Genomic DNA, 27888 nt, shown 5'->3' with positions numbered 1-27888 from the left:
GATGTAACAAACCTAATCTAGTAAACCTACTGAAATGTGTGACATGCATGTGATAAACACTTGTAAACATGTTTTTTGTTTTTTTACTATGGAGGTCAAATCCTACACCAATACAGTCACTCCTAATAAAAAAATGACATCTGGATTATAGCAAGATATTTTCATTGACTTTATTGTAGTATGAATTGGCAAGCACAAAGACCAACTGAACTCAGTGTACAGGTGAGCCAATTAACAGATACATATGTACAAAAACACACAAGTGCACACATCCGACTTAATATTCACTCACTTTCAGATCCATTTCAGGTACAAAAATAACACAAGAGCTTGTTTTTCATTTGCAGGACCTCAAGAGATATTCATACGCAGCTAGAGAACCTTATTTGAAAAGACATTACAATGAAAAGAACAAACCTTGATGCATCATGAAGTCTTCTTCAGCTTAAAAATTATCCATGAAAATGTAATAAAAAGATGATTTTTATGTTACCGACAGTGAAGAGATTATAACTGAAATGCTATGGATGAATAAAACATGTGGCTTTTTTTTTTGTCAAAAACATTCAGTGCTTCATTGGCACCATAAAAACTTGAGCACTGGATACAGTTGAGGAAATATCGACTTATTGTTACCAAATTGTAGTTTCATACTAAACTGTGCTGACCATAGGACTGTAGAGAAGATCTTTCAATAAAAAGTAATACTTTGCTAGATGAAACAGCATTCAGATGTACCTTCAGGGACATGCCTTTTTTTCATATTTACAAACCGTCAATAGCAGTGGCACAAGAAAGAAGAAAATTTACATGAGACTAAAATGGTAGTACATACTATATATACATATTATATACATAAATGATAAAAGAACTGACCAAACATGGTCGATTTCATGAAGGAGAGGAGGCTCTGGCTAAAATACAACACTAGACTGCCTTTATGAGAGAGTTTCAGGAGTGCAACAATTTAATTTCCTCTGTGGTGATTGCTCGGTACTCACAGGAGTAACTTTTCTTACAGAAGTTATGATTGTTTGTAATTATTGTCGCTTGGCTTTGTACGGTCGGGAGCGTTTCCTGCGATCAGGCTTCCTCTGTTTGTGCAAGCGGCCGATACTCACTCCTTGTCGACGACGCACGGAGATGTTTTGCTCCACAAGGCTGGCCAACATGCCTGAAGAAGATACCCAGTCAGAGTTAATGAAGGAGCAAAGAAATTATAAAAATGCCAATAAAACAATAGATTTTTAGCATGCAAGTAGGTTTTTGCATATGTGTGATGGTTAAAGTTTTCATTTTTTAGTCGTTTCTTTCTTCTTTCTAGCAGGGACATGTACGTGTGCCCTGTATGTATTTCAGATTGGATGAATGTTTTTTAGCTGTGAACAGTAATAACCTTAAAGTGGCAGTAGACAAGTGTTTTGTTTTAACTTATCATTATGAAGTCAATTTTGATTGTACAATGTAATGGCTATAGAATAATGACACCATCGACGTTTAGATTAGTTCCCTATAAGCCTCACTTTCACTATGCAATTCTGTCTGCCACCTGATACTGATATCCCAGGAAAATGAAGGCTCCACGTACGGCTCAACGCCATGGAAACAAGATGCAGTGTGTCCTGTGCAGTGCTGCCGACTCTTTTCCAATGAAAGTAGGCAGCACTACCTCCAAAAGTCGCTAAAAAAGTCACCAGATGACGTCATTGCGCATTCATTTGATAAAGCTTTGTGGTTGTGTCGGTTGCAGCGAGGGAGAGACCCCGTTCTGTTGAGCAGCATTGTGAATGAATTGAAATATAATATATTTGAATATATTTCTTGTCTGAATAGGTCCCTAACTTTGCCGCTAGAAGTAGGCCGTTGATCCACTGTTTACATTCCCGAGTATGTGTCCAGAGAATGTTGTGAATAAAGTTGTGAAGTTTATAAACCGGAAACGTTGTTATTATTGTAATTTATATGGTTCTATAATTACAGTGGACACGTAAATACGGCATTTATCGGCTTGAACAGTGCCGCTTGTACTTATGACGGACAGTTTCGTACCGTTTGTAATGTTGCCAATGATGCATGCCAGTTTTCCTTTATGATTATTTAATTAGTTTAATCTGTTTGTTCCTGTCTTATATTAGCCCACTGTAACTAGGATACTGGGCTATTGAATGCTGTTGCATGTATGAGTGAGTTGTTGTTAGTGGCTACATTGTACTGTTGTCTATTGCCACTTTAAAATGATAAACAAAAATAAAGATCAATCTGTGAGTGACTTTTGAAAGAATTATTGCTTTGAGGATGCACACAACAATGTACTTGTGCATTTCTTCCATCCCTCATTGGCAGCACTCCTAACTGACTGAATAGCTGGGCTTAGCTCAGGTGTGATGTGAGTGGAGGGGTGTGAAACATTGGGACACTAATGATCTCCCACAGAGAACCCGGGAACGTATGTGGAACTTCAGAAGGTTTAAATGTGGTGGGGGTAAAGGAGGTCAAAAAAACAGTGAAGAAAAGAAAGATTATGAGGTTTACCTTCTTGGGCCAGCATTGATATAAAGGTGCAGATGAACTCATCGTAGTTATGGGTCCTCCTCTGATCATCAATCTGATCAAATGAAAACAAAAGATTTTGATTAAAATCCAATAAAAACAACATCTCACCAAATACATTGGATTGGTTCCAGGTAAACAAAACCTACTTTGTATTTCTTTCTCTTTTCTACTTCCTCCTTTAGATACACCTCATAATTGGCAATGTCAGCTTCCACACACTTGAGCAGTGCAAGCAGCTCCTGCAAGACACAGAATAACATAAACCACTCGCTGTGTTTGTTCATTATTTCCAGGATACAGCTTTAGAAACCGCTCCCTAATTGGCAGCACAAGCAAACATGTGAGTGTGTGCAAGCTACATACAACAGTGCATTATAACACTAGGAAATTCTTGGACTTACTTTGGGCGAGTACTTATCCCCAGGGGGTTTGCTGTCTGCAGCAGCTTCCGTAGCGTTGGGCTTTTCCTTGCTAGGCCTCACCTCTGCTCCATCTTTGCTATCCTCTTCTTTCAGCGCCACAGATGGTCCCTCATCTCCCTCGTTCACTCCTCCCTTGTCTGCTGCAGAGAGGTCTGCTTTGTCTTTGTCTTTTATCTTCTCAGGAGTGCAAGGCCGCTTTGTGCCATCCGCAGCCAGATCTACCGTACAGACAACAGATAAAGTCAAATGAACTAGGTGCAGACAATCCATTAATAATAGTTCTGTATGTATTTATATTTAAAAGAGAAAATTGAATTAATGTATGTGGATGTCCTATCAGTGTCGATTGTAAATGTAGTTGATTGAAGCAATAAATTCCTCAGTGCGTGCTGCATTGACAGATAAAGCAGCAGCAAAATTGTTCCTGTAATAAGCACCAGCGTTAGACGTGATCGTGACATAGTTGGATGCAAGGAAGAACTGCGGGCTATTTCAGCTTGTGTTTCTCTGGGTAGCCAGGGGGTGCCCTAGATTACTCAAAAACAGATCTTCATTGATTTCTTCATTTTGTATTGCAAACTTGCTACGTTTCCAAAAGCGAAAACGTCAACGACTGCATTAACCGTGCACGATAATATGGCCGACTGAGACCCTGGATGTTGGAATCCCAAGCACAATACATCCTGGTACATGTAGGCACTGCATGTACCAGCTGCTCCTCGAGCGAGCGAACTCTTTCTCTGTCAGTATAGAATGCCGTGAGGAATTTCTTGCTTCAAGTGACTCCATTTATCATCATCACTGATTAGACATCTACATAAAAGCTGGAAATTCTTCCCTTTAAGGCAGGGAACCTTTTTCATGTCAAGGGCCATTTTTGTTTTACAACATCCTTCGAGGGCCGTACTAATTATTGAACTCATAACCTCTACAAAAATGTTTTAAGACACAGCCCATTCATTTCACTTTTCTTTTATCCATGTATCTTTCTGTTTTATCAGAAAACAATCCTTCATTAGTCCCACAACAGGGAAATGTATCTTGTCCCAGCAAAAGAACATATGAAGTAAAAAGGCAGTACACAATAATTACATAGAATAAAAAATAATATAAGTACCAAGTGGTTGATAGAAAATAAAGTGAGTATTGCACATGGCAGTGATAATTGCACAGCAGTTATGGAATAGTCTGTTCTTGGTGTGGTGGTCTACCTCTCTATCTGTCCATGTTTGTATGTTACGCTCTGCAGAGAGCTGCTTGTTGGGCCAAACTCCGCCGAAGAGCGTTAACTTTATCCAAACGCACTCGTCCTCTCAGCTCGTGCAGTTCGGCATGTTTCATGTTTCACCGCAAGCCCGTCCTCACAAACTAAACACGTATACGGCCCGGAGGTTCCCCACCCCTGCTTTAAGGTGACCCAAACTGTTTAATATGCTCTGACTGTACTGTAAACACCAAGTGATAGACTAAGATGCTATTAAACCCCCTTTGTAAATAACAGGGGCTGACAGTAACAACCTCTCGTACTCACCAGATGGAGGGAGAGCAAAGATGACTCCGTCCTCCTGCAGGTGTAACAAGGCTGCGCTGACAGAGGGACCCAGTTCTCTTACAGCGCGGTTGTGTCTGGAGTCTAGCCTCAGCATCTCATCTTCTCCAAACAGCACACGAGACAGATGGGATGCAACTGGACTGGATGGGCGCGTGGCTGCCTGGGAGCGTGCAGGTGAGCGCAGCGGGGAGTTGAAGGCGCTGCCAATCTCAGAGGCTGTGTCAGTGCTTTCGTTGCTGGGTGTGGGGGAAGGCTGTGAAGCAGATGTGATGCAAATGCCCCCTGTGCGCCCTTCTGTGCGTACAGAGAGGGGTGTATTTAGGGCATCTTTTTTTTGGGCCTCCCTCTTCAATTTCTCAGCCAATACAGTGAGGGCAATCTGGCTCTCCATTCCAGTCCCTGCCCGTCCTGGTCGTGATCGCAGACTTGCCTTCCGTCTAAACCTAAAAGACAGCAAATTTAAAACAAGAGCAACATTTAAAAACATTAATTCATTACGTAAGTGCCCTTCACTCGAGTCATAACCATAAACATAGTAAGACATTATACCTATATACACATTACGATGCTAACCTGGATGTGCCTGCAGAACCAGTTACTTCCTCCTCCTCATCCTCGTCGCCATCTTCATCGTCGGAGTATGGGGGTTTGGGAGGTACTGCCACTCGAGAGCGACCAACTCCAGCAGCAAGATCCTCTTCTTCCTGTTAATCAGAGAATCTTGAATTTACCTCCACAGATTTTTTTATGCAACCACAAACATAATTTCAAATTTGAGCTGCAACAGCAGGAACGCAGACAAATACAAATAAGAAAAGTACATTTTAGTTCACAGTATAGTGGTTTGCATTGTCCTAGAACATAGCCCTAATCCTACATTACAACCAAACCCTCTAATAAAAGATCTTTGGAGGACAATATTGGTGAAGAAAGTGCACAACACACTCACTGTATAAAACCAAAAGACCTTTCTGAGCCAGGACCTTCTCACTGTACTTATCCTCTTACCTGCATTGGAGACTTAGCATAGTTGTGGTTGTCCAGGAAGGCAGGCAGCCGTTGAACAGTGGGGTTGGGGCTGTTGACTTGCTGCGCCCCTCCTGTGGGGACTGGTGGTTTGCCCATGACCTTAGTGTTTCCTGAGGGGCTTGGTGCATCCTTAGACCGAGCTCCTGAATCATCCGCTGAATATAAAACAGTGTATTTCAGATGAATGCTTACGATGAGCCCCTATACAATTCACCAGATGTATTTTGACAAAGACTGGAGAAATAAAGCCACATTAAGTACCTGGATTAGCCCCCTGGGATGTAACTGGCTTCACATCTGACTCTTTCTTGATCGCAGCGGTGCCATCATCAGGGGAGGAAGACTCCTGCTGCTTCTTGTCGTGGACAAGCTCGGGCTGATTGAGCCGGATCATCTGAAGACAATGTACAAAAGATATTCTACAACATATTCACCAATGTCAGTAGACTTGACTGAGGAGATCCTGCTCGGCCATATTGTGGCTCCATCACATTTCCTTTAGAAATGTTCACTTGGACATACTACAAGAAAGGTTTAACATAACAGAGGTTATAACAATTCATCTATTTTGACTGTTTCGGCCAGTGATCAAACAGTCCCTGACCTTCTGCAGACCCTCCAGAACAGTCTGTCGATTCCTCTTAAGAATTTCAAGTTTGGACTCGTACTTCATCCTGCGGTCAGGCACCACTGCCATCAGATTGAAGCGAATGTCATGGTACGGCTCACTGAAAAAGAGCAGAGCAGCAGCATGAGAATGAAGCCTGGAGGGTGTGTGTAGAAGGTGAATAACCACTGCTTGAGCTGACTGGCTCCGGACTCACCCGGCAGTGGCCAATCCAATCCTCTCCATGATAACCCGCCGAGCTTTATCGGTCCATTCCTCCTCTTCTCCCCAGGGCCCTGAAATAGAGTGAAATATGTTATATTATATTTAAAGCAGCAATTTCCAAAAAACAATAAATGCATTAATGCAACTCAGCAAATGTGTCATAACAATGTTTTATCCAATGAGGAATTAGACACTGGATTAGAAGTGGTTTCAAATTGTGAGAGAAAAAAAAAAAAAAAGTGAACTCTTGAACTCAATACTCAAGTAATAATGAGTCAAGAAAATTCCGTCAGTGTCACTGATGCAGGAAAACCTATTTTCAACATATGCATACCCTTCGAGACAACTTTCAGTGGTTCCATGGCAGCCCAAGTGCTACAAATCAGTGTGACAAGTGTGTCTCCGTCAGTGTGTACTCATACCGTGATCAATGGGGTAAGCCTTGAGTCCATCGAGCTCAAAGAGGCGGTCTTTGATGGGCACATAGCTAACAAAGTGGAAGGCCTCCATCGTCCGCACTGCACTGATCCCATTCTGTTTCTCCGGCAGGTGCCTGGGCTCCGGTCTCCATAGAAACACGGAAAGAGAGCTTAAGAAACTGATGAATGTACAAAGACTGACACATCCCGCAGTTTGGAAGACCATCTGACAGAATCAGAGACACCTGAATATTTAAAATAGGAACCCTTGACTGTCACCTACCTGGCATGGCTGTTGTGTGCTCTGGCAAGCTCTGGGGCATTTCCTATAGCGTAACCTTTACTCTGAAAAAGTTAAACATGACAGTGGGAGAAGAGGGGGAGGAGAGAGAAATTGTACAAGTGAGCAATTGAGACCAATGAGGTTAATGTGGATACAAATGAAAAAAATACCCGGATTTGTAATTATGTTTAAGGTACAAAAGGTAGTTAAATGGGACATTTTTGTCGTTTACGATTGTCTATTCTTATTATATATTTATTATGTTTGAGAAATAAAGATTCTGATAGCCTTATCTATTTCCACCCAGTACCTATATAGTTTGTCAACTTACTATGATTTCTTCGACTAACAGCCAAAAGGAAAAAGAATCTGAGAGCCGATTTTCACGTAAAAACTGAATATTGATAACACTAAAAATAACAAAGACACATGAGTGAGTGTGAGAAACATGTTACCTCTGGACTAAAGCCTTTGGTGAAAGCCTTCATGCGACTAATGGTGGTGCCGAGTTCAACGCCACTGCAGTTCAGAAGCACACTCAACAAAGCGTGGGTGGCACATGAATTTGGTATCAGCTAGATAGAAATGACAGCATAAACACAAGTCAAAGTTAGAATGTTGCTTTGGGCATTATTGCAATGAATTAATATATAGGTGAGGATTTTGAAGTGATGCAGCAAAATATCTTATGTCGTCATTTTTAAGGTTTCATATGTTAGGTCCATCCTTTCATTATTACTCAATATTTTTGATCTGTGGTTTCAGTTTTTTGTATTTATTTATTTATTTAGTAACCAGGACCCTCTTGAGGTTAATAGCAGTTCATCAACAGAAAGTTTTCAGAAATGAATACATATACGCATTTTACATGTGAAAACACAAAATAACTGCTGGTTAGTACCACAGTTTCCCAGCTTTTCACAATTTCATAAAATGTATAAAAATTAATACCTGTAGCTACTAGTCGAAATAAGATTTTAAAAAATGACTTTGGTGCCTGATAAGTTATGAATGTCATTTGTCATCGTTTTTGCAATGAATAAGCAATGACCATTTTGTATCTAATGTGATGTTAAATGACTATTTATTGTGAGGAGCATTGTTTGTTACATTATGGACAGAACTAATACCGATAACATGACAGCTCCTAAGAAATCTGCTTACCTGATGAGCAAAGAACATATCATTTACGATTTCCTCGTCAATGACAGAGGTCTCATCCACCAAAGTGTTAACTTTCCTCCTGGATCGACGTTCCTCAATCCACTTGAACAGGAAGATGAAGCCATAGACAGGACTGCAAAAAACAAAACGATGGCAAACACTTTTTTACATGCTGTTGCTACAGTCAGAAAAAGAACGCCGTTTATATTCAGACATGAGTTTGGACGTCACTGCCTGACATATACGCCAGGTAGTTGCATTCTTTATTACCAGCCATGTTGGTGGTGCTGGTATTGTTTTCAACTTTGAGTCTGTGTGTGTCATCATGGCAAAATGTAGTCAGTAAGACTCCTACAGTAGCAGGAACTACCACAGAGCAGGTTTAAATAATTTTCCAGGTTTTTATATCTTTGTCTGTCTGTGGACAGATTTTGTCAACACGATAGTGTTACAACCATCCAAGATGTAGTCACAAAACTTTACAGGTCTGTAGATGAGATCAAAATGAAGGGCGAGTTCGAAAATGGGTGTTGTCCAAGCAACAGGGGCCAAGGGGCAATTACCTACCCTGCCCCACTTTACGCCCCTGGCCCGATTTGGCTACGGAATTCACAGGTGTAGTTGAGATCAAAATCAGGGCTGAGTTCAAAGATGCGGGTGGCAAGGGACACGGAATTAAGGGGGGAGGGGGGGAGTGGGGAAGGGGACATCCCACACCCCCCCCCCCCCCCCCCATCTTTGCAAGATGTTCTCTAGTTTACATGTTGTAATTATAGCGCGTCACCAAACACACTTGCATAGATCTGATTGGTAACAAGTTACATACCTTGGACACTTGCTTTGAAGATCATAGATTTCCTCTACTTGGACACCTTTGACACCTAAACAACACACACAACCACACAAAAGAAACATTTTAATTGTATGTTTTAGCCTCAGGGCTCCAACTCAGAGTTGTATATGTTGAGTATTCACATTGCAGCACCGTAAGATATTTAGCCACCGTCTATGAGCTACTCACCAAAATCTTCAACCAGCAAAGTGAAGAGTCCTGAAATGATTACACATTTGTATTTTTTATTTTATACACATGTAAATCTAGAAAACGTTTTCACTGGTTGCAATTCATTTAACTATCTTATTTAAAACCATTTTTGATTCCATATATGTCATTGTATATACTAAGACATGGCATACTGAAAACTTTTTTCCTTCTTCGCTTCTTTAAATTGAAATCTCCATCTGATTGGAACAATCTGTCCGGTTCACTTACTTTAGATTCAGCCTTACATTTATTTAAGGAATTTATTTTTTACTTATCTTCAAACAACCTGCTCTTGCTTCTAATTATATATTTGAGGTATGGAAATAATGCATCTGTAATGTGTAGGTGCATGTTAATGCATGCACATAGCTTTGTGTACGAGTGCGTATATTTCCTGTAAGTATTATGGCTTTTGTCTGTGTATGTATGAGTGTACATGTTTATATTATACTGTATTTTATCTATGTTTGTGTTAAGGGCCCCCTTGACAATGTGTAATAATGTATGGTTCAATAACAAAGAATACACCAAAAAACAAATAAAAGTCAAGTGTATTATCTTTCCTAATAACGTTAACGTACTCCTCATATTTCAAATTTGGTAAGTCAATCAATTCAATCAACTTGCACAACACCATACACATATATATATATATAGTTTAGCTAACCGTGTTTTAATGTTGTATTGCATTTAAGTTGCTTTATAATCTTAGTAAGTCCAGCTGTTTAAGAAGCTAAACTGTCCTTCTGGCTTTATGTGGAAGCTAACGTTAGTTAGCTCTGTTGTCTGTCGAAATGTCTCACCTGGATCACTCTCGAGCTCCAGCCACCCTTTGTTCATTTTCGCATTTGTGCACAGCTGACTAATACTTAAGATGTTTTCCAGTCCATGTCCGAAAGAGTGGTAATAATAATCTTAAACGATAATGCTGTATCCATTCACGAGACAACTGTGGAGCTCCAGATAAACACAATAGACAGAACTGGCCGCCGACAATCTACGTCATCAACAAACGACGGGTAGTAACAGAAACAGAGTCCTCCCTGCAACTTCCTGTAGTCAGAACTACAAAACACTCAAATTATTAGGTATACTTTTTATTAAATGATGATAACATGTATTTAAAACAATAACTGGAGAATTATAATTAATGGCAATGATGTACACATTATATTTAAGGTAAAGTTAACGATTCTTCTCCAACAGCTCCACAGAAGGCTGTCTGAACCTGCCATATAGTGCAGGGGGGGGGGGGGGGGGGGGTTAAAATAACAGTAACGGTACTAGATATGTGCTGTACAATATAATATTCGGACAATACATTTTGTAATTATAACTTAAATTGACAATACATGACATGTAATAAAAGATGGTAATTTCTTTAAAAATAATAATGTTATGAATAACAAATTTGGCTAAAGAAATTATAAAATTAATGACACATTGTTCATTGCTGGATGAATTCCGATTGTTGAATATTAATAACAAATCGTGTTCTTTAACGGGCTTTTCCCCTCACGGAACCTTAGTTGGAGCTTCCGTCTTCGGGGACGGTATTTATAGTCACACTGGAAAAAATTGGAAATTAGCAACGTTTATCAGTTGATTTACACAGTTACTGTACGAATTAATTGGTCGGTGGTTGTCTGCACAGCGAGGTTTCTTGAAGAGTACAGCGTAGCCGCATGCACGGTAAGATCTAACAACGGCCCGATGTTTGAGTCCAACTGGCGTGTCTTACCTAACAATGTTAGCCTTGTTGTAATTCAGGCTAGCATTAGCTCCGTGAACGTTACACCTACACAATATAAGATTGTTATCTTGCTACGACCCACAAAACAGTCGGTTCTGCAAAGAAAGCTGTTTTTTTCCAACCCAAGTTACAACCAGCCATCCTGTTTTGCTGCCACTAATGGGCAATGAACAGTGCAACTATTACGTGGTTTTAGCGTTTGAATTAGCGTGTATTGTTGTGTAATTAGCTAGCATATTGTTCTGCTGACTCAGCCTGAGAGACAATAGTATTTATATGCATTAGGTTAGGTAGCCCATTGAGCCAACTAACGACAGGTGGTTGTTGTTAACGTTAATGAACGATAACAACATGATATAACGGATAAGCTGCAGAGGTAGCTTCATGCTACTTGCTAGCTGTCCCAATCCTCGGGACAAATGCCTTTTGGGTGAAATCCCTCATGTGTCACATCATATAAACATTGCATTTTAAACATTATATTCTGCACTGATGTATACGCAATTATTTCTCTATTATGGACTCAGATGTCTGACATTCAGTGTTTGCTATACGATAATGTAAACATACTGTATGAGGACTATAGGAGCCTTAGAATAATTTAGATGGACCACAAAAGGCGCTAACTTCTCTACAATATGTACAATAAAAACTTTAATAATATTTTGCTGTCAGACATTAGGTCTGCAACTGCAACCTCACCATAAACGTAAAGGTGGATTTTTCATTTAGTTATAATGTTTGCAGTCTTACCAGTATTTGCTTTTCAGTATATTCTGGTCAAATGTACAAGGACTCAGAGGCAGCAGGTCTCCGTATTTAGAGTCCCAATCTCTTGCACAATTACCAAGTAAAAAATCAGATGTTGACCTTTTATTTTTGGTTACTCATTAGCAGCATTCTATCATCTCAGGAAAAATTTGTCAGATTCTGAAACACTTGTCTATGCCTTTATCATCAGCAGCCTGGGTTAATGTTCTTCTTTTGAAGTCTGTTCAGAATAGTGATGCCCTCCCTGATTGGGTTCAGGGCTAAATTTAGAATACATTTATGTTATGCTTTGCCATTGCAGAGATGAACATGTGGGGTTCAAGTTAATGTAAAGCGGAAACACAAATCAATTGGAAAACAGACACAACTGAAATGCCAGTTTAATTGGGCTTCCTCACAGTTATCTCATTCAATAAGCTGTCCCTTACTTTAAGGTCCAAATAATTCAGTCATCTCGCTTCAGTTGTCGCACATCTTTCCTGGGTACCTGTTTATTAGAGAAGTGACTTTTTTTTTCCTGGTCACAAAGCTCTCAATGGTCTGAGCCAGAGTATATATTTGACATGTTTTAAGGTTGAACAATCCAAGAGGTTCCTCAGGTCACAGATCATTGCTTTCAAATTTCAAGAGTAGGTCTACATTCAGTACAAGAGTACGATGGCTCTCTTTTTGTTACCGCAAGCTTTGTACAGCACGATTACATTATACCAAAACACAAAATATTATCAGCTGATCAAAGATTCTAGAGAAAATAAGTGTCATTATAAATGGCTATTCAGCTATGTTTACATGTATTTTGCTTGCTTGTTTACACATTCAGATTGAATACGTGTACATCATATACTATGTACATTCTTTGTTTACGTCATATTTACTTATGTTCTGTCTTTGCTAATTCTTGGATATAATCATGGGGGGGCAAAAGAAACTGGTATTACACTCTGCCTTATCTCACTGATGACTGTATGGTGCTTCCCCATCCCGTATACAAACGATAAATAAATAATGGATCACAATAAAAATCTGGATATATATATATATATATATATATATATATATATATATATATATATATATATATATATATATTTATATATATATATATATATATATATATATATATATATATATATATATATATATATATATATATATATTTATATATATATATATATATATATATATATATATTTATTTATTTATTGGGATGTTTTTTTTCTCGTGTGTGTGTTTACATTTATTTTGTAACATTTTTTCTTGTTTTACTAAATCAAACATTGTAGTGTAATAGTTAAAGAAAGACTGTTCATCGATTTCATCAATTGGTTGTAAAAGTTAATTGTCAAATAACTATGTTTACCTTTTGTAATGTTAAGATGTGATTTCTTTTATTTCAGTGCTCCTGATGAAGGTGTGTAGGTAATACTTTGAGAGCCTTGTAAGACGCCATGTCTGAAGAGGCAAATTCAGAAAGTGACCTGGAGCCCAGCCTTAACAGTGAAGAGGAGTGTTTGGAAAATGAGGAAGAGGAGGACAACGAGGACATTGAGGATGATGAGGATGATAATGATGGAGATGATGAAGATGATAGTGTTGGTGAGTGACAAATGAACATCTGTTGTACTTCTTATTACTTTAAGGCTGAATGTCCAAATGGTGTTTTTTCTCAGTGCTCCCTTCTCAATTCTTCCCAGTGAGGACCGAGTGTTTAGAAGAAGTGTTGCACCCAGCGTCTTTTTCAGAGCACTCTGACTTTTTCGTGCGGTCGCTCCGACCATTTATAGTTGATGATCTCCGAATGTTTTCAGAAAAGTGCTGGTGACATTCCTTTTCAGGGAGGATGGTGCTCATGGTAAAGAAAAATGTCAAACAAATAGCAAAGGGGCAACGATAGTCTATCATACAACAGCGGTTAGGGTGATGTGTTGTCATGGTATTATTGTCATTGAAACAAATCCCAGACGCAGCGGGTGCGCTTTTTAGATGAAGCACTGGGATTGAGCGCTGCCAGAAAAAACCCTATATGGACACGCGCACTAATGCATTCACATACAATGGTAAAGAAGAAGAAAAAATAGTGCTTGTTAACTAGTCTTTGAAGACATAAACTGAAAACTGTCTATTCTCTCTTTCTCTCTCTCTCTCTGAAGAACGGCCTGGGAGTGCCCAGAGCAGGACAGAAACCGCTCAGGATGGCAGGGACTCTCCTTCAGCTACCTCCGGAGAGCCATCCCCCGAGTCAACGTCTCCGCCTGCGTCCTGCACATCCTCCAGGGCTCCCTCCAGACCTGCCTCTCGCTCTCAGCCTCCAACCAGCCCGGAAAACCCAAGCCAGAGCAAGCCACCTTCCTCCAAAACAAAGAAACATAAAGCCTCTAAATCTACCAAATCTAAGTCTTCAAAAGGCTCCAAGCTATCTAAGCCTGTACACATGAGGAAGAATATCAGGTACGTTTCTCGGTTTGGTATTTTCCCTCTGATATATTGCATAATATGAATTGTATGTAAACTGAACATGTAACTTATGCTAACAGAAAGCTGCTGAAAGAGGATCAGCTGGAGGCTGGGACCAAGGCTGCTCAACAGGAGGAGATGGACAGGCGGAAGCGTCTGGAGCAGCAGAGGAAGGACTTCCCTACACCAGCTGTCCCAGACTCTCAGCTAGGTGACTGCACCTCTATCGGTGAAGCTACACCTTTCCAGTCATATTTGAGTTTGACTTTTTTGTGTGTATTTTTCTATTCTAAATTTCCCAATATCTTCCCATCTCTCCAATAGTCGACACTGCTTCACTTTTAGGAGAAGTATCTCACTTGGTCCCTGCTCTCCTGATCAAGCAGGATGTGATCTGTCTGGACAGCAGTGGTGATGAAGATGAAAAAGAGGACCCAACACTGCCTGAACTTGACATTAGAGATGGTAAGATATATGACCCCCCCCCCAAGTGATTCCAGACGTTGAAAATCGAGCAAGCCCTCACACAGTGTTCACTTCTCTTATGATGACGTAGATATAATCGAGCTTAGTTCTGGCGACGACGATGCCCTACAGATAAGCAGCGAGTCGGCCGATGAGGACGCTGATGGTACCGCTGCGTCCGAGGAGAGCAGCGGGGCACACATCAACGACGCTATGAATCTGCCTGATGCCCAGGGTCGAGTGCTGGTTAATATCAGTCACCCTGCAGAGGAGAAAGACCTTTACCTCGCTCCACAGCTGGCCAGGGCAGTCAAACCTCACCAGGTATGCCCACCGTCTTGTTCTGTCTCGTACTCTCAAAACAGAAACCCACAGTCCAGCTTGTTTTCTATCAAACATCTCTCTTCATTTCTAAGATCGGGGGAATCCGGTTTCTCTATGATAACCTCATTGAGTCTCTGGAGCGGTATAAAACGAGCAGTGGCTTTGGCTGCATCCTGGCTCACAGCATGGGGTTGGGCAAGACACTGCAGGTCATTTCCTTCACTGACATCCTACTGAGGAATACTGAGGCTCACACTGTGCTGGCCATTGTTCCTGTGAGTAATCAAAGTGTTCACTGTATTAAAATAAATGCTGTAACTCACTCGTTCAGGTTCCCTGAACTCACTATCTTATTTTGATTAAATTAACCTCTAAAATCTGTTTCCTTCATAAAAAAGGTGAACACACTTCAGAACTGGCTGACAGAGTTTAACCTCTGGCTCCCATCACAAGATGCCCTCTCCCCTGACACTGACCCTGCACTCGTCACAGGCCGCGCATTCAAAGTTCACATTCTCAACGATGAGCACAAGTATGTAACATGTCATGTTGTGTGCAAGGTTAAGAATTTATTGTCAAACAATTGAGCTGTTAATCACGCTGACTGTGACCTGCAGAACGACGCTGGCCAGGGCCAAAGTTGTGGAGGACTGGTCCAAAGAGGGAGGGGTGTTGCTGATGGGTTATGAGATGTATCGCCTGCTGTCCATGAAGAAGAGCTTTGTGATGGGCAAGAAGAGGAAATCAAAGAAGCCTGTGGGACCAATCATCATTGACCTGGATGAAGAAGATAGACAGCAGGAACTCATGAAAGGTCAGCAAATGGAAACAGTGGCCTGAATAAAGTTGTCTGTGTGCCATTAAAAACTCAAATGAGGATAAGAGATGCAAATATAAATGTACAGTCAATCTTCCCCTCATTACTTTGTCTTTTCAGGTATTGAAAGGGCCATAGCACGGCCTGGGCCAGATGTGGTGATATGTGACGAGGGTCATCGCATTAAAAACTACCATGCCAGCACATCACAGGCTCTGAAGAACATCCGCTCCCGGCGCAGAGTAGTCCTGACCGGTTACCCGTTGCAGAACAACCTCACTGAATACTGGTGCATGGTGGACTTTGTAAGGCCCGACTTCTTAGGCACGCGTCAGGAGTTCAGCAACATGTTTGAGAGGCCCATTCTGAACGGGCAGTGCATGGACAGCACACCTCAAGATGTCCGCTTGATGCGCTACCGCAGCCATGTGCTGCACAGCCTGCTGGAGGGTTTTGTCCAGAGGTAAACTTTCTGTCAGAAATTGGACATCATTTATAAAAAAGAAGCATAGTAGCCTGGATGATCCTTACCTGTCAATGTTCTCTGTGGCGCATTTCTTGCTTACAGACGAGGTCATGATGTGCTGCAAGACCAGCTTCCCTCCAAAGAGGAGCATGTGATCTTGGTGCGGCTCTCTCCCATTCAGAGGGCGCTGTATTCCGAGTTCATGAAACGCTTTCGAGAAGCGGGGAACAGTGGCTGGCTCGGTCTGAACCCACTCAAAGCCTTCTGTGTATGCTGCAAGGTGAGACTGTTATCCTTGCTGTTAGTTAGAAGGGGCCAGCCCAGCCAGGGACATGTTGGAAATAAGTGTTTACACCTAACATGTTCCTTTTGGATTGTTTGTCTGTATCCATAAAATCAATCAAACAATCAACCCGTTTCCAGAGATGCATTCCTGAGGAGTCAGGTTTCTTTTTGTTTCATTATGTTTTCGGGTTGCCCATCCCATTCTCGTTAACTTGATGTCTCATGAACGCCTCGAGGGAATTTCTTCAAATTTGGCACAAACGGTCAAGGTCAATGTGACCTCACAAAACACGTTTTTGGCCAAAACTAAAGAACTCCTTTGGAAACGTCTAATAGGATAAAAGGATGAAGTAAGACTCCTTTTTTTTCTTGGATCTCTCTAGATCTGGAATCACCCAGACGTCCTCTATGAAGCCCTGCAGAAGGAGAATCAGGCCAATGAGCAGGACCTGGACCTCGACGACATCACTTCATCGAGTAACCCCCGCTGCAATGCACCGGGCGCTGGCCTCAAAGCCAAAGTAGCCGACTCAAGCAACAGCAAAGTCAACAACACCCTGCCCCCACTCAATCCCTCTCAGGAAAGGGCCAATCAAGTCATCACATATGAATGGGTATGTCATGGCAGTCCATGTAAAGCTTGGTGACATAATTACTACAGCTGAAAGAGTCCACTTGTTTTGTCATCTTTGTTTGAAACCTCAAGCGCCTAACAACAAGGGAAGTGTAACATGTTGAAATATATACAAATGTGTTTAGTGCTGAAATGTATCTTTGTCGTCGTGTCCGTGTAGGGGTTTGTTTTTTCAGAAGTCTCTTGAGAGTCTCACAGCTTTTTAATTCAACAGCCTTTTCTTCTACCTTGTTTGTTTCAGGCAAAGGGCATACTGACAAACTACCACACGGGACTTCTGGAGAACTCTGCCAAGATGATTCTGCTCTTCCATTTGATTGATGAGAGTGTCGGAAGAAGAGACAAGATTTTGGTCTTTAGGTGAGTCTAACGTACATGGCGTTACACAGATCCACCAGGAAGCGGCTCAGAGAAGAGGTTGACTGACTCTTTTAAATTTCTTTTTACTTTCTGAGCTTTTTTTTTCAAACTGTAAGAAATGAATATTTTAATCCTCCTACGTCTTATGGGGTTTTCTGTTTCTCTTCCAGATTACTCTTGTAAACAGGAATTTCACAGCTAAACCAAATGATGACCTTTTTAATGAAACAATAATGACGGTTGTTTGTAGCCATATGTGCATACAGCAGTACGGTGTGATGAACCAAACATCTGACTGAATATTAACTCTTAACTTCAAGTATACCCGTCTCCACAACACTGCAGCCACTTGAAAGCCCATTTATTTCATTATAACTTTTATTTATTTCATGCCAGAGTGCACTTACTTTTCTTACCCTTTTATCCGTTTCTGCTCTGTACCCACTAGTCAAAGTTTGTCCACCCTGACGGTCATTGAGGACTTCTTATCAAAGAGACCCATGCCGACGGGCATCGCCGCCTCTGACAGCCAGAACCAAAACTGGGTTCGCAACCTCAATTACTACAGTGAGTCATCCAATCTGTGCGCTCTCCTTCCAAACCAGCAACTCTGCAGAGAGTGTGCTCATCACCACTGAAACCTCCAAAGTTGTCATGGTCTTTATTGATTTAGTATCACTGCCTGCAATTCATCAAGTTCTCCCTTTTTGATCATTTGTCCCGGTAAATGTCTACTGCGCTCTGGATTATGAGCAATCCATTTGCAATTTGATGAAGATGTTTGAAAATGTTGTTTTTATATGTAATGGGTTATTTCTCAGGGATGGTTATAAATTCCTATATAAGAATTCAACAGAAATTCTATGATGAGAAAAATCTCCCAGCTTTATCTTGTATATTACCGTGATGGACTGCGGGTTGAAGTGTGTTCAGGTGCTTCACTACTTCAGTGTTCAGAGATGATGCATGTCTGTCCACAGGACTGGATGGAAGTACATCTGCCTCAGAAAGAGAGAGACTTATAAATCAATTTAATGACCCAGAAAACAGTGCGACGTGGGTCTTCCTACTTTCTACAAGGTATGTTTCTCTGCTCTCCATTTTCTAATAATTGTTCACACTTCCTGTACACACCAGCAGAAATGCTCAAGCAGTAATTTGCTGTGTTCCTTTCAGAGCGGGATGCTTGGGGGTAAATCTGATTGGGGCCAACAGGGTCGTTGTGTTTGACGCCTCCTGGAACCCGTGTCATGACGCCCAGGCGGTGTGTAGGGTGTACCGCTATGGTCAGAGGAAACCCTGCTACATTTACCGCCTTGTCTGTGACTTCACCTTGGAGAAAAAGATCTATGACAGACAAGTCTCCAAACAGGGCATGTCTGGTAAGACATTGCATTTATATTGAATTTGCACAATCTATTTTATAATCCAGTTATACCAGTTATAATCTGTCTCACCAAGCAGGGTAATGTTCAACATGGGACTGTTACTAAGCCCTGATCCAAACACTATTAACTCGTACTTAAGTGGATCTGATGTGGGCAGTAATTAGCATCCGGTCTTAAAATGTTGTCTGTGTTTTGTTTAAAGACCGTGTGGTTGACGACCTGAACCCAGTGCTGAACTTCACTCGTAAGGAAGTGGAGTCGCTGCTGCATTTTGTGGAAGAGGAACCTTCTCAAATCTCTCTGCAATCCCGGGAGGAATTTGAAACTGTGATGTATCAAGCTTGTCACCTTTACCCGCACCTCATCACCAAGGTACAGTATCATGATGGGTGTAAACCTTTAAGCCTAAACTCTGAAGGAAAGGCAGGTTTTGTTTAAATGTAGGTCTTTTATAACTGAGCTTAAAACTCACAAGTATCGGCCTTGCATTGGACTCTCTCGATGCTCTGGTGTTTGTATCTGTTCACTTTATGTCCAGTTGTCTTGGTCTGCACAGTAAAATAGCACAGTCTAAATTCCTCGGCACACAAAAATGAAAACTACTCAGAAATTCTAGTAACGGTTACATTTCCCCAGCTTACTTAGTAAAACTTCCTGAAGTCTGTCTGTGGGGAAATAAATGAGATCACCCTGCCTCTTGGAAAATCCGATCTGACTGTTGATCTGTAATTGAATTTCCTTCTTTCTGTTTGTCTCCTTAGCAACCTTTTCATCACGAGTCTCTGCTGGTGGACCGGAAGGAGTCGAAACTGACCAAAGCAGAGAAGAGAGCCGCCAAGAAGAGCTATGAGGATGAGAAACGAGCCTCTGTGCCCTACTCTCGCCCATCATACGCCACTTATTACCCAACTAGCGATCAGACGCTTTCAAACATACCAGCATTTAACCAACGCGGCTGGTGGGTTTCAGATTGCACGTTTTATCCTTTATTCCTTTTTGATTCTCTCATTTAATTGTTGATGGTAATGGTTTGTTTTACTGTAAACCTCAGCTGCAACCACAAACTAACCAGCTGTGTTTCTGGAAATTCTGTGATGCATTCCAATTTATATTCTCCTCCACCAAAACACATGCAGTTGCTTCCACCTTAGACAAAAACCCATAACAAATGTAGCCTCGCTTACTGTCAAAAAACACGTCCAAAAATATAAAAACGCCAATAAATGTGTGCGTTTGTTTCAGGTTGTAGCTTTACGCAAGTTTGTCTTCTTTTGCTAATAAACTTCCATCAGACTAGACACGACGAGGTCTGTTTGTGAGCGTCTCATGAATTCAGCCCTCATATTTCCAGGCGTGCTATGGTGCGGCCGGATGACAAGCCCGTGGCAAGTGTCCGACCCATCCAGTCAACCCCGATCCCCATGATGCCTCGCCAAGCCGGCATGGGCATGGCTGGCTCCAGCTCTGCCGGCAGCCTGCCTGTCAACTTCTTGCAGAAAGCTGGAGTTTATGTGCAGAGGATCGTCACCACAACTGGTAATGTGTAATGTTTTGTAAATGTTTGTAAATTGTTAAATCATTGCACGTACCACAGCAACCCTGAAATGTTACATTTTGGATGAACAATTTAATCTTTTAAACAGAAATATGACTTATGTCCAAATCTACAGATATTGTAATCCCAGGAGCCAACAGCACAACAGACGTTCAAGCTCGAATTAGTGCAGGAGAGAGCATCCATGTTATCAGAGGATCGAAAGGTAGTTGCAACAACGCAATAATTGCTCTCTGCATACAAAGCATTTTGAGTGACTGCCTCCATCACCTGATATTCCCCCCCCCCCCCCCCCCAGGTACCTACATTAGGACAAATGATGGAAGGATTTTTGCTATTCGATCTGGAAAGATCGGAAGGCAGGCCATCGGGGGCTCTGCTGCTTCAAGAGGTACAGACGCATATTTATTATTCCTGGTTCCTTCTTTCTACATAGTTTTGCATTACAAACATCCAAAGGATTCACACAATGTTGAGGCTGGTGCTCTTATACACATGAAGTTCAGCTTTCTTCTGAGAAGCATTGTACCGCCTGTTGAATTAGTTGCATACTGTCTTCTGTGGCTCTGCAAGGAGCTTTCTAAAGTCTGAGAAAATAACCCAGATGATGTCATCATCTCAATCTCAGTTTTGGCTTTAGACTTTAAGGATGCTTTCACAACTGTAGTTCGGTTAATTTGGTCCGGACCAAAAAAAAAACATTGTTGCATTTTAGTTCTGATCCGGTTCACTGAGGAGTAAACATGAAGTTAAACACACTGACAGTTAACTCGTTAACTGTGACAGAAAGAAGTTTATGCAGCACTTTACTGCTTCTGATGTGTATATCTATGAAGACATAACTGATTATAAGAATGATTAGTATTATTAGATTGCAAATCGACCATATGTTATGAATAACTCATTTACGTAGTACATGTAGAGGCAGGAGGAGGCGTCTTGTTGGCTGCAGTAATGATTCTGGGATTATTACTGTGGGATCGCTTTCACACACTTTAATGGAATTAATGAATAAATCTGTTTCTGACAAGCTTCCTACTTTATGGAAGTGCAATACTAAATTAAAAAAACTCCTAATTATGGTAATTAAGATGTTTTAGTGGAGGAAACACAATAAGGATTCACTCTTTATCATTTGTGAAGTGATTTGGTTATTAGTTTCTAATAATATTTGCACAATAAAAAACATGTGGCTTCACCATCTTGTTTCCAGGATCGACCTTTTAAAGAGTAAATTGTAACTGTACATGTATCCTGACATTACATAACTGTAGTTATCTCTCTCCTCCACAGACACGCAGGGTTCCCTGATCCACCCGCTCAGTAATGGCTGTTCATCGCCTGTGGATCAACTGCAGGGCTCCCCCAACGGGGAGCAGCGGCCCTCCTCTCCCTTGAGCTCTGAGATTCTCAGAGAGCTCAGCCGCTACGCTTCATCCACAGGTGACGCCACCGCTGGCATGGGGAATGAATTGCCGACAGAATTGTTGGCTGTACCAGCAGGGCAGGAAGGTAGTTCGCATTACAATCAGACTGGTGATCTTGGAAGGCAACTCGGTGACGACCTCTTGAGCTCGGCGTTAGAGATGCGTGGCAGCAAGCGCAGAAGTACTGAAAGCCAGGGCAGCACACCAACGGGAGGCAAACGCACCTCTGCTGCAACACGTTACCCCGGACTGTCCATGGGCTCCAGTGGGCTCAGTTTCCCCCCCGTGGGTCTGAACTCCTCCCTACTGGGGAACCTCGGTCACATGAGTCATCCACTTCTGATGGGTGGCAGTGGTGGATCGTCATTCCTTCAGACACCAGGACAAACACTGGCTGACCTCCAGACCATGTTTCCCTCTGCAGGCTCGGACCTACTGAGACAGTCTGCCACAGGGAACGGACACCTTCCCACCCCCCCCTCCTCGTCCTCCCTGTCCCCTGTTTTCTCCTCTGCCTCCACCACCATCCCTATGTCAGCATCACCCTCGGCAGCAACTTCTTCCTCCCTGGCGTCAGGTTCTCTGCCTCCGTACTTGATGAATCCCAACATGGCCGGCCTGCTTTCGTCGAGCTTCCCTCTCAACTACAGTCAGTCGCTGCTCTCTGAGCCGAGGATGTTCCCCAGCACTCTCCTCTCTGGCTCAGGGGGATTCCCCACGCCTAACTCCAGCTCTACCACATCCAGTTTCCTCTCCCATTTCAACAATCCCACCTCCAGCCTGTTGGGGGCGGCTCTCACCCAGACGGACATGCATCAGAGTACAGAGAACGGCGGCAGTAGTTCTGATGACGACGTTATAGAGGTGACGGGACAGTAGCGACTCGAAGTCCTGGAGAGGCAGTTTCTCACACACACACACACGCTTTTATGAATCGTGGCTAACATAAAGTACATTAGGGATGGGAATGATTACACGTTTACTAGATAAACTGTTACAGTATCTACCCTTTCCTATAAACTGGTGATTGATGGTCAGATGTCTTGATAACAAGTGAAATTCCACACTGATCATCTAAATGTTTTAAAACATAAATAAATAAACTAAACTTCAATGTTAATCCTGAACCCGAACTATGATGTTGGAAAAGATTGTGATCAGTTAAATATGTTTTGGCCTTGCTGTTAGACTAAACATTAAATCAGTTTATATCACCAGTGAAATGAACTCCTTCCCATTCCTAATGGTGTCATTAAAGCATACGCAAACACACACACTCACACACTCACCTGCAACAGAAAGAATCAACTTGTATCTTAATGACTTTACATAGTCAGAGTAACAAATCCTTATGCTGAATATCCCGGACTTGTTCAGCTGGGGCATCAGAGCAGCGGGAACAGGCCTTTGTCGTTTGGGGACCAGCTGAATCTTTCGGAGGCTTTCTAGCCTCTCCTACACTTCAGAGCAAGGCCTCATCATTAGTTTTATTTCCCCTGAATTCAGATGAAAGCAGCTTCATGTTGGACCGTCTCAAGATATATTGCTGTGAAACAGTCCAGTGCAAACCAAAACCTGACTTACTGTTACACGTGTCAGCCGCACTCGCCTGCTGAACACTAATATACTCATTTTCTTTCAGCACACTTTCCTTTTCTAGTAAACAATACTGGAAAGTTGCGTAGTAGAAGAAACGTAGTTGCTACAGAATGTGGGGTTAATGTTTGTCAAAATCCACTTGACAATATATTGAGAGAAAATCCTTCGAAGCTTACCTTTAAAATAAATCTTAGGCTTTCAGAGCGTATTTTAGTCTTTAGCAATTTGATAGACATTGTAGCATCCCCCTGTTGAAAGGATATTATGTGTGATACTATATGTGAACATGTTGATACTTTGTATATAGTATTCATTATCATTGTTTATATTGCAAGTCAATACTGTGCAGTGTGTAGATTTTGGTTGTAGGGAGATGGTTTATTATTAGTCATGATGATAAACACGCTCTCGCATTTATGCCGGGGAAACAAATTTACGTTCAACTTTATAATTTTCCCCCATTATAACTAAAATGAATGTACTTAAATGTTAGCCTTTGATAACACAGAGGCTGGGACATGGATTCGGCCTGTGTTCTTTCATTTTTAGCCTTAAATAACACAAAGGGGTCTTGAGTCTTAGCATTTATCTTAGTACGTCCTTTTTACAAACCTGTTGGAAGAGATACTGAGCATTTAGACAGCCGGTGTCACACTCAAAACACAAGTGATGGGCAGATTCAGCATTGTGATTTAAAGCAAGTGTGGAAGCCAAAAGGAGCACAAAGCAAGCTTAAAGTTGCTCGCTCATTCGCCTCTCTTTTGTTGCAGTTGTTACGTCAGTCAGTCTACACCCACCATGTAGATTTGACTCCTTATTTTCAGAACCTTGACTCACCTAAACTGTAGAGAAAAAAAAATTGCATTCATGCAGCCGGAGTGTATACAACTTTTAAGTCAATGTAGCCACCAGCCATCAAAACAGATATCAAACATTTCACTACAGCCACCCGTGACTGTGGCAGAACCAGGTCCGGTGGTGTGGTGGCCTTACTAAACTGACAGTGCCATTATGTGGTAGCTTTTCACAGAGGTGCGTCTTTAACAGCAGTGCAGTGTAAGTAGCTTCTGTCAGTAGTGTCGGTCAGTGTAGGTCTGCAGTGCTTTAGGGGGTTTAGGTCTTTGCTGTTCTCTGTAGCCTTGTGTTTCTGTGTTGTGATGACACCTCAAGGTATGTAGATTTAGGAAAGTCCCTCTACTCCGTTGGTAAAATAGGCCAGATGCAGTGGTTGTTAGCCTTTTAGAAAACACTGGATAACCTGAGACAACAGATCATTCCCTATGAAGTTACATTTTTGTGTAAAGAGTTTTTCTTGCGGGACCTTTTTGCTCCCACAGTCTGAGTTCTGGTCACTTTTTGTTACTACTCCCTCCTTCCCTGTTTTTCTGGATGCTTCATTTCTGTCATCAAAGATGTCTCCAGTGTTCGTCAGTATGTCTTGGGAACTTGTGATAGTTTGTTTCAGATTTGGAGGTAGAGCTGGCACTTTGAAAAATGATCATATCTGCTTGTGAACTGTACGAGGTACATCATACTGATGCCATGTCTTTATTCTCAGTCTTCTCGATCCGTTGGAAACACTTTGCATATAAATCTTGGGAATCATCGGTTTATAGAAGAACATGTCTGCCATTTGTCAATTATGCGCATTTTTATGTTTCATGGAAATATTTCTTTAAATGTTTTTTATAACTTCTTATTGGTGTTCACTCACTTGGCAGTTTCCCTTATTTCAACGTAAGCGTCCAAAAGTTATTTATGATAAAAAAAAAAAAATGCATTCTTTTTTTTGTAATTACGTTTTTTAACCTTTTGTTCACTTTGATCCATTGACGGCTGATCCCGTAATTTGGTACATGCAGCCTAGATCGAAGCAGAATATGACTGTGTTATCAATGTTATTTTAACAATAAAACACTCTTTCATTGTAGTGTGAATCATTTGTTTTAAATTTACATTTGGTATTATATTTTATTCAAACATGTGGCTACATAAGTAATCAAAAGCAGCACATTCAATAGGCAGAATAAGCAATCTGAGATACATAAATTCAACATGCATCCAGTGCCGTTGGCAGGATTTTATAAATACTGAGGCCAAGAGTGTTTTTTTAAACAGGAATTTGACTAGCTACCAATATTTATTCAACTAGTATTTTCTGCTAATTGTACCCCAATATTAAATTTGTGTGCCTAAAGTCAGTCAAGCCGTTTTGTCCAGAACATGACAATCTACAGCCATGCTAGCAGCGCTGATGCTGCACAGCAATGCTTTGCACACAAAAAAAAACAGTGTAATGTTGACAATGCTAACCAGTTTAGTTAGGCATGTTTGTGTACTAACATTAGCTAATAGCAGTAAATAAAGCAGCGCTTTGATGGGAGTGTCATTATCTTTGGAAGTATTTGGTCATAAAGTAAAGCCCAACAAAATGTGAATTGTGCAATTGTCAAACTAAACATAACCCCACCCAATTTCCTAGAAAGAAATACAGAAGACATGCCATGTAAAAAAAAGGTATTATCCATATTTGGCACTGGTGCTTCATGATATAACAGGACCTTTAAAAGAGGAATCAGTTCCTTTTTGACTTTCAATGCAAATTGAACTGAAAGTATGTGACAAAAAAAACAAAAATTAATCTTCAGAGGCAAACACGGCATAAGTATTCAGTGAAGGTTTTGTTAAAGTGTCAGTACTGTGTCTTCTGTCAGGACTGCAACCGTTTCTTAGCCGTGTACGCACTGGTGACTTGGTTCATTATGACGAGGGCATTGAGAGCGGCGCAGAGTGCTGACATGTACCAGGTGTATTCCCCGACAGCTGCAGTGAACCAGGCAGAGCTGAGGCCCAGCAGCAGGCTGGCAGTGCCCAGCAGGTATGTGACGAGTCCGGAGGCTGCATGGTAGCGTTTGAGTTTGGCCAGGGACCAGCCTTTGACCAGAGAGTGGTAGATGAGAGGCACAGCTGCCAAAGACTGCAGCCCCACCACACACACCGTGAGCAGGCCCAGCAGACCGTGCCACGAGGTGAAGTGGGGTTTACCATTCAGGTGTTTGTTGTAAGAGATGGCTGCCAGACCCAGGACTGCACAGGACACACAGAGGCACTGCAGGATCCAGTGAACACAACCTTTTGTCTTGTGTGGAAACCTTTTGATTAGGGAGCCATTGGGGGAGAACAGGAGTATGGCTTCTGTCATGAAGAAGCAGAACTAGTGGGAAAGGGGGTAAAAGTAAATTGGCCTGCTCAGCATTGTCGATTCATCTTTTGGTCAATAAAATATATAATGTCCATCACAATTTCACAAAGCCCAAGTTGATATAATCAAATTGCATGTTTATGAAAGTGTTCAACTTACAGCTAGGGTCATAAAGAAGGGATGCCAGGAAAACAAACCTAAAAAACAAAACAAAGATTAAATCAAATGACCACATGGCATGCCAACAAGTACTACCATCATGAAGATGTTTGAATAATAACAGCACTCACTTGTGCCCGGTCGAGACAGAACCGCCATGAACACAGTGAAGAAGATGCAGATCATGTGTGTCAGCACTGTGGAAGCTGTTCTGGTATAACCGTAGATCCGAGGCTCTGATTCAGGCTCTTGGTTGTAACCCATGTTGAAGACAATGCATGAGAACTTTGGCAGCTCACCTGCAACCGACCCACAACACAGGTTGTCACCTAAAGTGAACTCGCAGTTTGAGCCAAACAGAAGCGGAAGTGATGGTGGACGAAAAGTAACTGTTACCTCCACAAGTCTCGTTAGAAGACAATACTTTGATAACAGAAGCCTACATTGCCAGATAACGTTACAACTTATATATATCTGTGAATGAAGTCTAATTAGCCCTACATTGTCACGTATTTCCGCCGTCTAGAAAATATATATAATTTCCGGTAAATTATTTTCAGAATAAAGCGTCATCTTGCCAATACACCGTCACTGCATAAACCACAACTCCCCAGTTTTTTAACTGATTTTACCGTCCGTCCCTCAGCCCAACGATTATTATTCCGATTTGTCTAGTATATTGAGAGTATAAGAGTTTTAGCAGTGAGTCTACGTCTATTTAAGAGAAGAAGAAAAATAGTTGGCTCTTTACAAACTTGTTTGCGCTTGTATTTTGAAATCGGAATGCCCGGATATTTTTGCTTGAAGCTCCTGCTGGCCTGATGTGGTCACGTGGATGCGTTTTCCATTTTTCCCATGCATTTAGGAAGAACACGTTTTTTTCTGGCTGCATCAAGCCAGGAGCAGCAGCCAGAGAGTTGTATTTAAAGT

General features: G+C 41.5%; 3 protein-coding genes across 7 annotated transcripts; 1 reads left to right on the top strand and 2 right to left on the bottom strand.

Moving 5' to 3' along the window:
- Positions 1-156: 156 nt before the first annotated feature.
- bap1 (BRCA1 associated deubiquitinase 1) lies at positions 157-11267 on the bottom strand. 3 transcript variants are annotated; one of them, XM_029430680.1, is made up of 18 exons: positions 11041-11267; positions 10103-10364; positions 9276-9305; positions 9081-9135; positions 8255-8387; positions 7546-7665; positions 7091-7152; positions 6811-6953; positions 6381-6459; positions 6161-6284; positions 5818-5950; positions 5536-5711; positions 5101-5231; positions 4507-4970; positions 3036-3193; positions 2700-2792; positions 2533-2605; positions 157-1174 (listed from the first exon to the last, which is right to left on the bottom strand). In XM_029430680.1, exons 2-18 carry the CDS (start codon positions 10137-10139, stop codon positions 1041-1043), a joined length of 2145 nt encoding a protein of 714 aa, XP_029286540.1. In that variant the 5' UTR covers positions 10140-10364; positions 11041-11267; the 3' UTR covers positions 157-1040. The 3 variants fall into 3 exon arrangements, with proteins under 3 accessions (XP_029286540.1, XP_029286538.1, XP_029286539.1); XM_029430678.1 differs by having other exon boundaries at positions 2955-3193; positions 11041-11265; XM_029430679.1 differs by lacking the exon at positions 11041-11267 and having other exon boundaries at positions 2955-3193; positions 10103-10475.
- rad54l2 (RAD54 like 2) lies at positions 10841-25527 on the top strand. Of its 2 annotated transcripts, none has more exons than XM_029430677.1 (22): positions 10841-10991; positions 13221-13419; positions 13974-14271; positions 14358-14488; positions 14602-14742; positions 14834-15066; positions 15159-15341; positions 15465-15598; positions 15684-15880; positions 16004-16346; positions 16452-16629; positions 17018-17248; positions 17510-17628; positions 18077-18195; positions 18609-18708; positions 18805-19010; positions 19219-19388; positions 19778-19974; positions 20368-20552; positions 20687-20776; positions 20870-20962; positions 21865-25527. In XM_029430677.1, exons 2-22 carry the CDS (start codon positions 13272-13274, stop codon positions 22875-22877), a joined length of 4509 nt encoding a protein of 1502 aa, XP_029286537.1. In that variant the 5' UTR covers positions 10841-10991; positions 13221-13271; the 3' UTR covers positions 22878-25527. The 2 variants fall into 2 exon arrangements, with proteins under 2 accessions (XP_029286537.1, XP_029286536.1); XM_029430676.1 differs by having other exon boundaries at positions 14358-14506.
- cyb561d2 (cytochrome b561 family, member D2) lies at positions 24904-27503 on the bottom strand. 2 transcript variants are annotated; one of them, XM_029430683.1, is made up of 4 exons: positions 27355-27503; positions 27090-27257; positions 26959-26996; positions 24904-26811 (listed from the first exon to the last, which is right to left on the bottom strand). In XM_029430683.1, exons 2-4 carry the CDS (start codon positions 27220-27222, stop codon positions 26308-26310), a joined length of 675 nt encoding a protein of 224 aa, XP_029286543.1. In that variant the 5' UTR covers positions 27223-27257; positions 27355-27503; the 3' UTR covers positions 24904-26307. The 2 variants fall into 2 exon arrangements, with proteins under 2 accessions (XP_029286543.1, XP_029286541.1); XM_029430681.1 differs by having other exon boundaries at positions 27090-27488.
- Positions 27504-27888: the final 385 nt, after the last annotated feature.

The sequence above is a fragment of the Cottoperca gobio genome, chromosome 5 (genome assembly GCF_900634415.1).
Source record: "Cottoperca gobio chromosome 5, fCotGob3.1, whole genome shotgun sequence".
Lineage (NCBI taxonomy): Eukaryota > Metazoa > Chordata > Actinopteri > Perciformes > Bovichtidae > Cottoperca > Cottoperca gobio.
The sequence above is the reverse complement of the archived record's forward strand: the minus strand, read 5'-3'. Positions and strand labels throughout refer to the sequence as shown.